General features: G+C 40.8%; 1 protein-coding gene across 3 annotated transcripts in view; it reads left to right on the top strand.

The window, feature by feature from the left end:
* USP24 (ubiquitin specific peptidase 24) overlaps nt 1–14,818 on the top strand; it is a 136,447-nt gene that overhangs the window by 37,831 nt on the left and 83,798 nt on the right. For all 3 annotated transcript variants that reach the window (XM_059374866.1, XM_059374865.1, XM_059374864.1), the window contains exons 6-12: nt 3,056–3,091; nt 3,415–3,480; nt 6,983–7,048; nt 10,483–10,557; nt 11,135–11,293; nt 12,436–12,550; nt 12,988–13,091. In XM_059374866.1, coding sequence (XP_059230849.1) covers nt 3,056–3,091; nt 3,415–3,480; nt 6,983–7,048; nt 10,483–10,557; nt 11,135–11,293; nt 12,436–12,550; nt 12,988–13,091 — 621 coding nt within the window. The remainder of the gene's footprint in view (nt 1–3,055; nt 3,092–3,414; nt 3,481–6,982; nt 7,049–10,482; nt 10,558–11,134; nt 11,294–12,435; nt 12,551–12,987; nt 13,092–14,818) is intronic.

The following is a 14,818-nucleotide window of genomic DNA, read 5'->3' as shown; positions in this document are numbered from 1 at the left end:
CTCCTCTTCAGAACTTCAAGTGGATACATGTTAAACCTTTGCATCTGTCCTCCATGTCCCTTAACCTCTGTCATATTTCCCATCTTCCTGTGTCCTTGTGCTGTAGGTTGTGATCATTTCTTTCAGATTTGGGATTTAGTTCCCTAATCATGGTTCTGTCCATATCAAGTATGCTGTCTAACCTGTTTGTTAAAAGTCTTCAATTTCAGTGTCTTTTCTTCATTTATATAAATTCTATTTGATTCTCCTTTGACTTTGTTTACTCATTTTTATTATCTCATGTTCCTGCCTCGTGTTTTCATTCTCTTGTGTGTTTGTGTTCTTTGTCTGATATCTACAACTCTGATTCTGCTGGTTTTTACCAACGTGAACTTGTTTTATGTCTGTATGTGTATATATATATAAAAAAATACACGTTTGTGTTTGTTTTTCTGTGAAGTTGTATTTCCTGAAATTAAATCTGGAAGTATTGTTTGAGGCCTGGATTGAAAGTTCCTTCCTTTCAAAGAGGGTTTACCTTTACTTCCTCCAGGTGCCTGGGAGCACAAATCTGGGACCACTTGAAAATAAATTCTCAGCTTAAAGTATTTCAGACCATAAAGTCAGTGTGAATTTTTTTTTTAAGATTTATTTATTTATTCTAGAGACGGAAAGAGAGGGAGTATGAGTGGGGGCAAGGGGAGAGGGAGAGAGAGAATCTCAAGCAGACTCCACACTGAGTGCAGAACCTGACCTGAAGCCCAGTCTCACCACCCGGAGATCATGACCTGAGCCAAGACCAAGAGTCGGCTGGCCAATCTTCTGAGCTGCCTAGCGCCGCAAAGTCAGTGTGAATTTCAGAATTGAAGCCGTGTGAGGCAAGTCAGTGGTTATAGACTCTTAAGAGTTTTTTTCCTCCCCTCCATCCAGGATCAGAGTCAAGGTAGGCAGGCTTCCCTGTTGTTCTCCCTTTCTTGCAGATGATTTCTTTTAGTTCACCTTACACTGAGGAGGTAGCCCTTTGAGCTCCAGCTTTATGTGACTCTCTCCTCTTGGTTTCCCAGCCCCTCGTTGGCTGTGAAGATGGAGGCCAGACCTCACCGGGGTTCCACAGCCTACACGTGAAGGCTGGCCTCAGAGTCTACTTACCTCACATGATTTCTGCTTTCTCTTTATTTTCAGTTTCTGAGCACTTTGTGCCAACTCAGCTGTATGTTTTAAAAGATTTTTTTAGTGTTTTTGTCCTGTGGCATTAGTGCTCTTCTGTTAGAGAGGTGTTTAGGTATTAGAGGTTAGCTAGACTGAAGTCTCCATGAACTCCTCAGAGTGTGACAGTCTGTGTTCTTTTTCTGCCATTTCCCTTTAACTGCTCTTGGTAAGGCACCGACAGCCTCCACATGTCCAGAGCCACAGGAAATGTCTCTTGATCCCCATCAACAGGGATGGTCACTGTCAGTTCCTGCCTCCCCCAAATCAGTTGTTCTGTAGTCTCTTGCTTCTCTGCCTAATCCGTAAATCATCACATTGCCTTCCGTGATTCCTTCACCTCCATTCAGCTTTGACCCAGAGACGCCTTTCCTTTGTTCGTTATTCTTTCCCTAAGAACTGTCTTCCATTTTCATGGCTGTAAATGCCATCTTTATGCTCCTGGCCCTTCAGTTTGTGTTCTCTGTGACCCAAACATTTTCTCTGAGCCCACCAGACTTGAAGAACCAACTGTTTTCCTTTTGGTTGCTACACAGACATCTCAAATTTAGTGTGCCTGAAATGGAACTTCCTTCTGTCTCCAGCCTTCCTCCTTCTTCCTGTCAGTAAACAGCATCACCGTCTACTGAGGTGCTCAAGTCAGACGCACAGGAGTCTGCCACGATTCATCCCTTATGACCCGCCTCCAACTGTAAACACGTCCTTGGAGTTCATCTCAAAGGTGTTCAGTTCTCTCTGTCTCTGCTGCTACTGCCCTACTGGTGACACCATCACACCTTACCTAGTTACTGCACTGGTCTTCCAACTGCGCCTCTCCCTTCCACTCACCTTCATGCATTCTGTTCCACCCACCACACAACTGCGAGATTGGTCATCTTACAACATAAAAGGTGTCACTATCTGGTTTAAACACTTTTGTTGCTTTCCTTCTAATCCCAGTGGGCACGTTTCCATGTGATCTGAGTTTGTCTCTCTCGACATCTCCACCTGTGCCACTCTTCCCAGCTCAGTGCGTCCCACCTGGGAGAATCCCTCCCAGTTCGTCTTCATGACCTTCCCCAAACTGGACCTTTGCCATTTTGGCCTCTCTGCCTTGACTCTTTGAATGGCTAAATCGCTGTCATCCTGTAGGGTCCAGCTCAAAGACCTCTTCTCCAGAGAGGGTTTCTATGACCACTGCTCTGAGCAGAGTAGGCTCCTTCCATTTCTCATTTGAGGACCGTTTGATGGTTTTTCCTTTTGTGGGGTTGAGCCCAGACTGAATTCTGTGATGTATGTGGTGGTTTACTTGTTTTTGTGGACACTGCTACAGTATGAGCTCCGTGAAAGCAGGGACCACATCTTTTCATAGTCACTGCTCCCCCACGATGGTATCCAGCCCCCGGAGCAGTGAAAGCTTTGAAAAGGAAAGCAAGGAGGGAAAGTGGGAAAAAGAAAGCGCATGCTCCAGTGTACCTATTAATGGGACAGCTGGGACTGAAACTTAACCTTACTTTATTCGGGATCTGCTACTCCTTAGGTTAGGAATTCTTCATGTCTAAAGTGTAACTTTCTTAGAGAATTTAACTCAAGTTATCCAGCACCTTGGAGAGCTTGACAGCTGCTCTGAGCAACGCAGAAAGGCACGAATGCGCCATGCTCTAGCAATGCCATTCCCCAGCCCAGAGGCGTAGCCCCGTTCTCCCCCCACAGTCATGTACAGCAGTGGCCCAGATGCCCGTGGAGAAACCTGTAGAAAGCCTTTTGGAATGTTTTTGACATCTTCGTATTTTATTTTCTCCCCACATTTGACAGAGGTTAAAAGAAATATGGGGGTTAATGGGGAGAGTTCTCATCTTGCCATCTCAATTTCTGTTTTCTTTTCTCACAGGAGCCTCATGGATGGGTTGTGGACTTGGTAAATAAGGTATTCAACTTTCATTAATACAGTCATGTTTTCCTTCTTCTAACTAGATAACCTGGAGTTTGGTATTTTAAGTAAATGACAGCTAGAGATAGTAATAGGAACTTCTTTTTGTAAGGAGGTTGATTCTGTAGTTCCTCCTCTTTTGCTGTTTATACAATGCACGTCAGCTTTAGGACTCAGCAGGATGATCTTTGTGGTGACTCGCTCAAGATCAGTATTACCTAGGGCATGTTGATTGAGTAGAATATAGTAGCCTTCGTTTTTTGCTTAAATTATTGGTATACACCATTTAAAAATTAATTTGTGCCCTTTTCCCCCCTCAGTTTGGAGAATTAGGTGGATTTGCAGCAATCCAAGCCAAGCTTCATTCAGAAGATATAGAACTTGGGGTAAGTTAATGTGCCCAGAATGGAAGTTTGCTTTGTTCAGGCTGGTATGTAACCCAAGGGACACGGTCTGGACCGAGTCAGGGACCTAGACTCACGCTTTCTTTCCACTGTTCATCCTGAAGGATCAGGTGTCTGCCAAGTATGTGTGTGTTATCTCTGTGGGAGCAGCTTTGTGGTTCTGATAACCAAAGAAAATGTTCACACCTAATTATAATCCTGTTTCCGTGGGGGTATTTGCTCTTTTTCACTTCGTTTCCCATTGCCTGTGGTATTTGTCTCTTAATTTGTGAGGGTTATGTGATGTTCTCTTGCTTTTTAAAGGACAGGGGCTGTCTGTGGCAAGTGCACGTGTATGTAACAATGTCATGATTCATAACAGTGTGCCTAGTGTCAGGCGCAAGTAAAGTAATTCATCTCAAGGTTGTTAGTAAGCTTTCTGGTGTGACAGCGATGCATAGACAGCCAAGGACTATGACAGGAGCTGAGACTCTCCCTCAGGCACAGTGCCATTCTCTTTTTATGTGACTTCCTTTTCTCAAAAGAAGTTTAACCTTGTGGGAAGAGGGAATAACTCGGTCTCTAATTTCTCACCAAGCACCGCCCTCTTTGTAACCCAGAGCACTTTGTTCTGTTTTCTAGTCAGTTATCCAGTCAGCTATTCATTGTGTACTTGCCCCGCATAAGGCATGGTGCTAGCTACTGTGATGTGATCAGAACAGAAGGTCATGTGTTGCCCCTAAGTGATGCGGTATTGTGCGTGGGGCAGCAGTGGTTCCTGAGGAACCATGGCTGAGCAGCTGACTCCCTTGATCCGAGGAGAGAGACTGACACCTTCTTTCCACTGTTCATCCTGAAGGATCAGGTGTCTGCCAGTTCATGACTACTACTACTGACACTGACCAGGGAGCATCTTCTACCTTCCCGGACTTGAACTAGCTTGTTAGGCTGTCATTTGGATTCCCCATTAGAAGTGACTTGACCAGGAAAATACTGAGTAGTGATTTAAGAAACAAAGCTTTTAAAACAAAACAAAACAAAAAAATCAATTCAGATATAAGGTTTTATCCACTTTATTGTTTCTCAAGAACTGGCTGTATAGGTCATTGGCCATATCAGAAATGAGCCTCATTTTTTTTTATGTTGAAACACTAATTTCTGGCAGAGTTAATTTATTAAAAAACAAAAACAGAGCATCCCAGTTTCTAGCCTGCTTGGAAGAAAATTGGCTAAGTGTGGATATATAGGAATCTGGGCTTACGCTCACTGTTACCAAATATCTTGAGGTTAAACATTCTTCCAGGATATTTCCCATTTTTCAGAACAACTGTGTTGTTGCTGCATTTGACACAATTACATTGTTTAGGTTGTATTTGAGGAGAGGGTAAAATTCAGGCATAGGAGAAAGAGATTCCCAAAGATTGAGATTCTAATTTTAGCAAACAAGTATGATTAAAATTTCACAATAGATGCCTGGTTTCTGACCAGTTAAGGAGGTGATTATGTCCTAGAATAAATTCAGGCCACTGAGTACAAATAAATGTATTCATTTTACATTTATATTTACATAGTTTTGAATTTGAAAAATACTGGAAAAAAATATCATTCACAATTTGTCAATGAAAGAGACCTGTACAAAATATGGAATGAAAGTTGCCTGTCCCTGACCCCCATGCACGTATACCTACCTCCTAGGTAATAACTACCCATTTAATGCATAGCTTTCCTGACTTTGTCATATATATATGTAAAATATACCTGTGCATGTTCTTTTCTTCTTTCTCTTTCTCTCTTTAAAACTGAATTTTGTAATCAAGCTATACGTAGTAGCATATTTTCATTTAACAATCTGTCGTGGACGTCTTTCCTGGTCAGCACTGTCATTGCTTTTAATGGCTCTCATCAGTTTCTGCACGTATTGTACCCTGATGCTGTCACTTATTAATGGGCATTGGATTATTTCTAAGTTTTGTGCTCTTAAGACCGCTTCCCATATAAATTTGTATTAATGTGCATGTGCTACCATTTCTGAAGGACAGATTCCTAGAAAACGGGATTTCTGGGTTAAAAACTATATACATTTTTAGATTATATTCAGTAGTATTAAATCTCTTTCTGAAAAACTTATACCAATCTGTACTTCCATAAGCCCATTCCTTACTTATCTTGTTAATACTGAATATTTTCCATCTTTAATTTTTCATTATAGTGGACAAAAATAACATTTTATTTATATTATTAAACATTATTTAATGGGTAAGACTCTGATTTCCTTTGAATTTGAGCATTTCATCTTGTGGTTATTGTCTGTTTGCATTCTTCTATAAATTGACCTAGTTATTTGGGTTACTTTGGGGTTATCTTACTAACTTTCAGGAATTCGTTTTATGTTCAGCATATCGGTGCCGTGTCTACTTTATGTGTTAGTAAATTTTTTCTTCCATTCTTTTGCTTCTCTTTTTATTTTTACTGATGGTGCTTTTTGCTATACAGAAGCTTCCATATTTTATGTGAAATATTTTTTTCCTTAATAACAGTTTGTTTCCTAACTTGCTTAGGGAATGTTCTCCCATCTCAAAGTTGTAAAAATACTCATTTCATTTTATACTTTTATAGTTTAACTTTTTACACCTAGTTCCTGAATTCATTTAGGATTTCTTTTTATGTATTATTACATAAGATAGAGATCCAATTTCATTTTCTTCCAGATGGATAACTAATTGTTGTAAGATCATCTAATGACTAAATCTTTGTTTTCTGTACTATTTTGATGTGTTGTCTCTATCACATGTCAAAGCCCCACATGTCCACGGGTGTGTTCCTGGACTTCTGTCTGAGTCATTCATTCATCTGTTCATTCTTTACTCATTTGTATACTATTGCTCCCTTGTTTTCAACACCAGTAGCGCCAGTTTGCCCAGCATCGTTCTTCTCTCAGATTCTCTTGGTCATTCTCAGAGTTTGAGAATGTCAAGTTGTCCTGCAGAAAATCCCACTGAGATCATATTTGGGATTATGTTGAATTTATAGGTCAGTGTGTGGAAAATTACAGTATAGGTCCTTTCCATTCAAGAACATGTATCTCCTTGTTTATTTGGGCCTTTTCTTATGTATTTTAGTCAAGATTTGTCATTTTCTTCATGGAAGTTTTTGATGTTTTTGTTGAGAGCATATTTCACTTCTTCACCAGCTGTTCTCTCCTTTTTCAAATAAAAATTTTTAATATTCTGTGGTTTGAACTTTAAAAATCTTTCATCCAGTCCTCTAGAGTTTTATTGGCATATTGTGATTTAAATTATATTTAATTTCTATAACAGTTTAAATGGATTGGCATCTTTATATCAGTTCTTCCTCTCCAGGAGAATGGCTTGTCTAGTCATTCATTCATGACTTGATCAAGTCACCATTTCAGATTGTCTCTGATATATTAAAAGGGATTCGTTAAATGCTAAAAAGAAAAAACAGTCTTGCACTGATGTCTAACCTGCACCATCTTTGTTTTCAGGCAGTCTCAGCATTGGTGCAGCCTCTAGGGGTGTGTGCGGAGTACCTCAATTCCTCGGTGGTTCAGGTAAGATGGGGCCACTCTACATTTACTCAGAAGGTGACCCAAGACATACCATTAATCATCATTATCTTTTTATCAGGTTGTTGAGAATCGTGCCTGATCCCAAGTAACTTCTTTTTTTAGGATAAGCTATTTTTCTAGTAAAAATATAATCAGAAGGTAACTAAAAAATGATTAATAATTTAAAGTATAGGAGATCTCTAATATTTATGATTCTATACCTTTTAATTTATCCTTTTATCCTATTTATACGATTACATGTATTTTTATTTATAATATAGGCGGCATAGATCCCAGCCCCCTTCCCAGGATTGTTGAAGGATTCAGTGCCATTGTGTATTAAATTAGAGTGGCATTGAGCAACTCACTGGGCTTACTTACTGGCCAAGTGACTGCTAAATAGTGGCCTAATGGCATATCTCATCTAATTTCTTGGCACTGCAGACCGTAATCCAACAGGTGGTCACACAGGCACAGCTGGGTGTATTCGTTTGCTGATGCTTAAGGTCTATTGTACTTTCTTGTTTCCTTTCCATTTCAGTTAACAAGTTTTACTGAATGAAGTGTCACTTTGAAATACCTTCATTTGGGGCTCCTGGGTGGCTCAGTGGGTTAAAGCCTCTGCCTTCGGCTCAGGTCATGATCCCAGGGTCCTAGGATCGAGCCCTGCAATGGGCTCTCTGCTCAGCAGGGAGCCTGCTTCCTCCTTTCTCTCTGCCTGCCTCTCTGCCTACTTGTGATCTCTGTCTGTCAAATAAATAAATAAAATCTTTAAAAAAAAAAAAAAAAGAAAGAAATACCTTCATTTTTTGGTTTTCTTTGTAAATAGATCTGTGAAACCTATAACTTTCACAGAGATTTTTTTTTTAAGTCACTGTAAATGGCTTTGAAAGCATCATGTCCTTTGGGAGCAATGTGTTTGCACTGTTCCCTCTTGTTAATATCTCATTTACTTAGGGCCATTTTAACAAGGGAGATAAGATTTGTTTTAGTAGGTTCTGGAAATGTCTACAATTTCTAAGTATTACATGCTTTCTTTAAATGTCAAAGTAATCCTATAAGATTTTTAAATGAAATCAGATGGCTATTTATGCATTTCTTCATTCTGGTTATTAAGTTCTTTAGAAACATTTAGTGTTCTTTCAGCTTATTAAACATAGAATCATTAGTTTTTTAGTAAGATAAGATACAAGAGGCAAAATAATTTGACTTTTTAATAATTTAATAATTATTAATAATTTAATACTTGGCTTTTTAATAATCAGAGCCAAGATTGGAGTTTTAAATGCTCTTTACCCATGCATTCCAGTGTGGAAAGAGATTTATCATAAATATTCCAGCTGCTAATTAATAATAAGTTTTTTAGAAATTCTAGGTTTACTAGAATTTTTGGAATTTTATAGAGTAAAAAGAGCAAAAAAGTATTGAATATCCAACCGCAGCTTATTTAACTTTATTTCACACTGTCCAACCTTACATTTATTCAGCAATATAGTCATGCCTTGAATTTATTCTCATACTGTATTCACATCCTATTACTTGATATAAACTAACAATTGTCTATACTACTTGCCAGTTCTGTGACTTTGGAAGACATGTGTATGTGCCTTGGCTTCCTTGTCTGTGAAAGGGTGATCCTGCTGTCTCAGCTGCAGTGGGGAGTAAGCAGGGCCCGTGCTGCTGAGGAGAACAGCACGCTCGCCTCCTGCCCTCACAGCCCCCAGTCCTCACTGTACAGTGGGCATGAGGAGAAAGGAGGAGATTCTATTTGGATAGTTGTCTGAGGTCATTTTAATTCATTGCTAATGTCTTCTTGGCTTTGCCAGCCAAGTACTATCTTCTCTTGTCACCAGATAAGTTTTTTAAAAATTATTTTACTTAGATGGAAGTGAGCATTTAGACCAAGCTAATACTTTCTACTTCACGTAATACTTAGAGTCAGTTATTGGATTATGCTACCATTCTGGAGCACAGTGTTGTATTAATCTCCTCTAGAGGCCTCATTTATATCAGCACACAAAAATAATGCATATTGCAGCACATTTTTTGTGCTCCATGCTTATATTAATTTGTTAAAGTCAAATGTAAAATATTTACTTTATTACAAAAATCATACATACTCATGCTTCCTGTTTTAGTTTATGTGTCTTTGGTTGCTTTTTTTTTTTGTTTCCCCCAAGATTTTATTTGACAGAGAGAGATCACAGGTAGGCAGAACAGCAGACAGAGAGAGGGGAGGAAGCAGACTCCCTGCTGAGCAGAGAGCCCGATGCAGGACTCAGTGCAGGGCTCCGTGCAGAGCTCAGTCCCAGGACCCTGAGATCATCATGTGAGCTGAAGGCAGAGGCTTAACCCACTGAGCCAACCAAGGCACCCTCTCTTCGGTTGCTCTTTAAAAAGACCCTTATGAGGGCGCCTGGGTGGCTCAGTGGGTTAAGCCGCTGCCTTCTGCTCAGGTCATGATCTCAGGGTCCTGGGATCGAGTCCCGCATCGGGCTCTCTGCTCAGCGGGGAGCCTGCTTCCTCCTCTCTCTCTCTCTGCCTGCCTCTATGCCTACTTGTGATCTCTCTCTCTCTGTCAAATAAGTAAATAAATAATCTTAAAAAAAAAAAAAAGACTCTTACGAGGGACGCGTGGGTGGCTCATTTGGTTAAACATCTGCCTTTGGTTCAGGTTATGAATCCAGGGTCCTGCAATCAAGTGCTGCATCGGGCTCCCTTCTCAGCCAGGAGCCTGCTTTTCTCTCTGCCTGCTGTTCCCCCTGTTTTGTTCTCGCACTCTCTCTCTCTGACAAATAAATAAAATCCTTTAAAAAAAAAAAGACCCTCATACGAATCACTGAATTCTGGGGCACCTAGGTGACTCAGTAGGTTGAGCGTCTGCCTTCGGCTCAGGTCATGATCCTGGGGTCCTGGGATGGAGCCCCATGTCAGGCTCCCCTTGCTCAGTGGGGAGACTACATTTCTCCTCTCTCTGCACCGCTCCTGCTTGTGCGCGCACACTCACGCACTCTCTCTCTCCCCTCTCATAAATAAATAAATATCCCTGAATTCTACTCCTGAAACCAGTATTGCACTGTATGTTAAGGAACTAGAATTTAAGTAAAAATTTGAAGGGAAAAAAAAAAATCTCAAACTTCTATTGGCAAAAACAAAAAAACTTAATAAATGAGACATATTTTAAAAAAATAAAAGGACCCTGCTAAGATAGCAGTGACAGTGACTGCACCCATGTGGTATGAAAGGAGCTGGGGCATGGAGTCCCTTGAGGGTCTGCATGGGATGCTGGTAGCTAGCTGCAGCATCTGATACTGGAATTGAGGTCTTGGCATTGCACTTTCTCCTCTGTAAAGTGTGAGTGAAAAAGTGACTTACTTCTCTCCAGTTCTGGAGCAGAAGCAACAGTCTTTATTAAGTACAGCACTTCTGTTCCACAGCCGATGCTAGACCCGGTCATCCTTACTACAATCCAGGATGTGCGCAGTGTAGAGGAGAAGGACCTCAAAGACAAGGTAAATCCTGTCTCCCACCAGGTAGGCCCCAGTGCCCGTTCACCCATAGAAGCATAGCCAGGACCTAGGGCAAGGTTCACACACCTTTGTTCTTTGGATCCTGGTCACATACTACTCATATCAAATTAATTATACATTTCCTAACCAAAAAGTGCTTTTTCTGAAGCACCAGGTTGGCTGTAGATCTTAACCAGTAGAGTGAATTTAGGGTTCTCAGTAGGTGATACCATTCAGAGTTCTATTAACATGTTGATTTAGATAGTATTGTAATTGGTATAGCATTGAGGAAGCTTTAAAATAATTCGATACTATAGGCTTATCCAAAGTTGTTTAAATCAATTTTAACACTGAACGTGATTTATTTTGTTGACCTTGAAATTCTCACAGGGCCCTTCCCTTTGCTCACCTGTCTGCTAAGTTTTATTTAAAAGCAAACTAGTTAATTGACTGTACAGAATATTGGATATCACCAAACCATTGCTGTTGAAAATGTGCTAAATTCCTGTGTGTATTACAAAAATTGAGATCGGAATGTTTTCATGGTTCCTTTTTTGTTTGTGTGTGCTTTTAATAAAAGAGATTGGTTAGCATCCCTGAGCTCTTGTCTGCCATCAAGTTACTCTGCATGCGTTTCCAGCCGGATCTGGTGACCGTGGTAGATGATCTTCGATTAGACATCCTACTGCGCATGCTGAAATCCCCACATTTTAGCGCTAAAATGAATTCCCTCAAAGAAGTAAGTTTTACATTTGCTTCCAGAAGGCTTAAAGCACAGACTCTTTAAACTCTGCCAAAACATATGGTCATTAATGTAAAAATGTTGGGAAATAAAGAAGAAGGGTTTCTTGTAATCATACAAAAAAGAAAACAGTAATTATATGATTAAATGGTACATAAGGTTATGATTATTAAGGTGGTCTTTATATATGTGTTACATTCAAAATTCATTCTCTGAAATATTTGTGAAAGATTTAGTGTTTTTGTGAAATTTCCTAGAACATAATTCCTTGGATTAGACCTTTCGAGATTTACTCTTTACCCTAAGGGTACACTTCCTTTTGGTATATTTCAGATAGGTGTTTCCTTAAACCAAATGTTCTAACTTGGGTTGGGACCAAAACAAAAAGACTGCAGCTGTGACCACCTAAGCAAAATGCTGGAAGTGTTTTCCTATCACTTCCTAAACTTCATCTGAACATAGTTGGTTTTGGTGAGTACAGTTGGAGCCAGTATAGTTCAGTCATACCTCTGGTCTTCTTCCCTGAAGTTCCGCATTAACTAGAATTCTTTACTAAAGTGGAGTAAACTCATCATGAACCATCTGGGGCTAAAAGAGGAATTACAGGGAGGAAGTCTGGACTGTTCCACATGAATGAAGGATTGGCTGGCCAGACCATGGAAGGGCAGGGACATGTGTGGGCAGCAGGAACAACTAGAATTTGAGACCTGACCACTGCCAGGACTGTCCAAGTCTTGTCCCCGCTTTTCTGAGTGTGTTGGCTTGGCTTTCTCTCTTCCTACAGAGTGACATTTTTCATGGGGTAGACATCATGGCCACAGATTGGTCTACAACTGGGCCAGGGAGGGACTGACACTTTCTGGTCCCAAGTACAGAATTCAGAGGGTGCACTGGTAGAAGTTGGGTCAGATGCTTTTCCCAAGCCACCCCAGGTGCCATTCTTGGCTCCCTGTTCTTTTTAGAGACACATCAGGAATAAATAGTCTGTTAATTTATTACAGTAACTGGCCTTCAATACATTTCGACTATCAGACCACATTACAACAGTGTATAAGTCACAGGATGTGTATACAAATATATGTAGGTTTTGATTGTGCATATTTACACTAGGTTTATTCACAATAATTCTGTCTTTTTAGGTAACCAAGCTAATAGAAGATAGCACTTTATCCAAATCTGTGAAGAATGCTATAGATACAGACAGACTATTAGATTGGCTGGTTGAAAACTCAGTTCTGTCAATTGCATTGGAAGGTAAGTTGCTTTAAAAATATATATATATATGTATGTGTGTGTGTGTATATATATATATTTATTTCCTAGGGTACGTGGCTGGCTCAGTGGGTTAAAGCCTCTGCCTTCGACTCAGGTCATGATCCCAGGGTCCTGGGATCAAGCCCCGCATCTGGCTCTCTACTCAGCGGGGAGCATGTTTCCTCCTCTCTCTCTGCCTGCCTCTCTGCCTACTTGTGATCTCTGTCTGTCAAATAAATAAATAAAATATTTTTTAAAAAGTATTTCCTATCATAATCATAAATAACATTTTTTGTACTAAACTAATGGTAAGAAAATGTTGTTTTGACTGTATTAGCCTTTAAATGTTGTACAAGTTACTATTGCTTTGAATTAATAGAATCGTATTTAGAAAGTCAGTGTTCACTGTTCTGTCTCTTGGGTGTCTCTTCTCCTAGGCAACATAGACCAAGCCCAATACTGTGATCGTATAAAGGGGATTATTGAACTCTTGGGCAGTAAACTGTCTTTAGATGAGCTCACTAAAATTTGGAAGATACAGGTAAGTTGATCAGCATTACTTTCGCCTTTTTCTGACATTTCTGGCAGAAAGAGAGGGTGGAGGGTGGTAAACGAGTAGGGAAATGGAGCTTCTGTCTTGCCTTAGCCACAGCAGCTCTGCCAAAATCTGCTTTCTCATCTGGGGCTTGTGTCAAGGTTGTGTATGTGAGAAAGGCTTGCACTTGCTCAGAAGATGTGAAACGACTGAGCGTGTCTAGCCCTCTCGTTTCTCAGTTAACACAATGAAGAGCCGTCCCTCAGGCTCCCCAGCAGTTAGTGACAGCACTAGAACAGTATGTCTCGTTTGTCAGTCTTGTGTTCTTTTCACCGTTTGCTCATCAGTTTTCACAGATGAGTTTTTCCTGTTGGGTTATTTCGTGAGAGTGAGAATCCTGCTTACTGAGTTCCCAGACCTCATCTCACCAGGACTCCCCGAGGCCGCTACCAAATTGGCCATGCCCCTGCCTTTTCTTTTCCTTCACTTTTTTACTAGTCCATTGGACTCATTTTCCCCCCACTTTCCTGGTACCCTTTTTAAGTCTCCTGTACTAACTTACTTATTCTCTTCTTCTTTGTAGTTACTAGTTTTGTTCACCTCTGAGCCCTTGCCTTGGTCTGTAATCTCCTGTGGGGCAGTTTCTTCGCCTCCTGGGGATTCAGGTGCATTTGGATGCCGCTGACAGAACTATGCCCCCATCAGAACTATGCCCCCAATTCAGACTTCCTCTTGGCCCTCAGTGCCACGTACCTAGACACATAACAGTTACGCCTTCTTGCATGCCATCTTGTAGGCATCTCAGATTCAGTATGTCAGCACCAAGTCATTTTCCAGGCTATTTCAGTAATGGTATTAGCCTTTGTCTAGCCACTAAGCCAGAAGGAGGCCTGGGGCTCACCTTGACTATACTGTCTTAGTTCACTGTATACTCAGAACCTAGTCAGGAAATAGAAGCTACACTGGGTATTTCAGAGGGAATTGGATACAGGGGCCTGTTTACAAAGGCCTTGTTGGGGTGGAAGAGCAACAGAGAGAAGTAGGAATGTCGGAGGAACAGAATGGGGAAAGGGACCTCTGAAGTCCAAGGAAAGGGAGCAAATTTGGGAGGTGCTCTCCTGGCACATGCTGGGGTGCCAAAGAGTGGTGGCATGGCCACCAGGTTTTCTCTCTGGCTGCCCCTGATGTGAGCCCCTGCGTCCACTTGCTGAGCACAACCCAGTGCTTCTTTCTTCCTCTTCCCTTCTCATCACCCAGCAGTGCCTCTCATGGGCAGAATATCACAGCAGTGGACCTAGGAGAGGAACTGTAATTTGCAGGCTCCCAGCGTAGCAGCAGAGAGTAGGCTATAGATAGAAAACAGTCCCAGGTCCTATAAAATCTTGTTTCCCATGTCCACCATAGTTGAATACTCTCATAATGTTTTGTGGGTGTGAGTTTTGAGTCCACATAAGGTTGGAGATTAGAGACATAATGCAGATTTGTATATCATTGCTACATTCAGTGAATATATGTATATAGTAGATACTAAGCAGATTCTTGTAGAGTTGAATCTCATTCCAGTTTTAGTATATGTGCTGCTGAAGTGAGCACTGGAGTTGAATCTCAAAAAGTCTCTGACTCTCCAGTCTGTTGCATGGTGTGCAGTGAGGCATGATGGAGTCATGTTTGAAGTTATAAAGTAAATTTTGACCATAAGGTTGACTCCAGGGCCTATATCACTGAGGCAGAGA

This window comes from Mustela nigripes, chromosome 14 (genome assembly GCF_022355385.1).
Source record: "Mustela nigripes isolate SB6536 chromosome 14, MUSNIG.SB6536, whole genome shotgun sequence".
In the NCBI taxonomy this organism is placed as follows: Eukaryota; Metazoa; Chordata; class Mammalia; order Carnivora; family Mustelidae; genus Mustela; species Mustela nigripes.
Note: the sequence above shows the minus strand (reverse complement) of the source record. Positions and strands in the feature narration are given on the sequence as shown.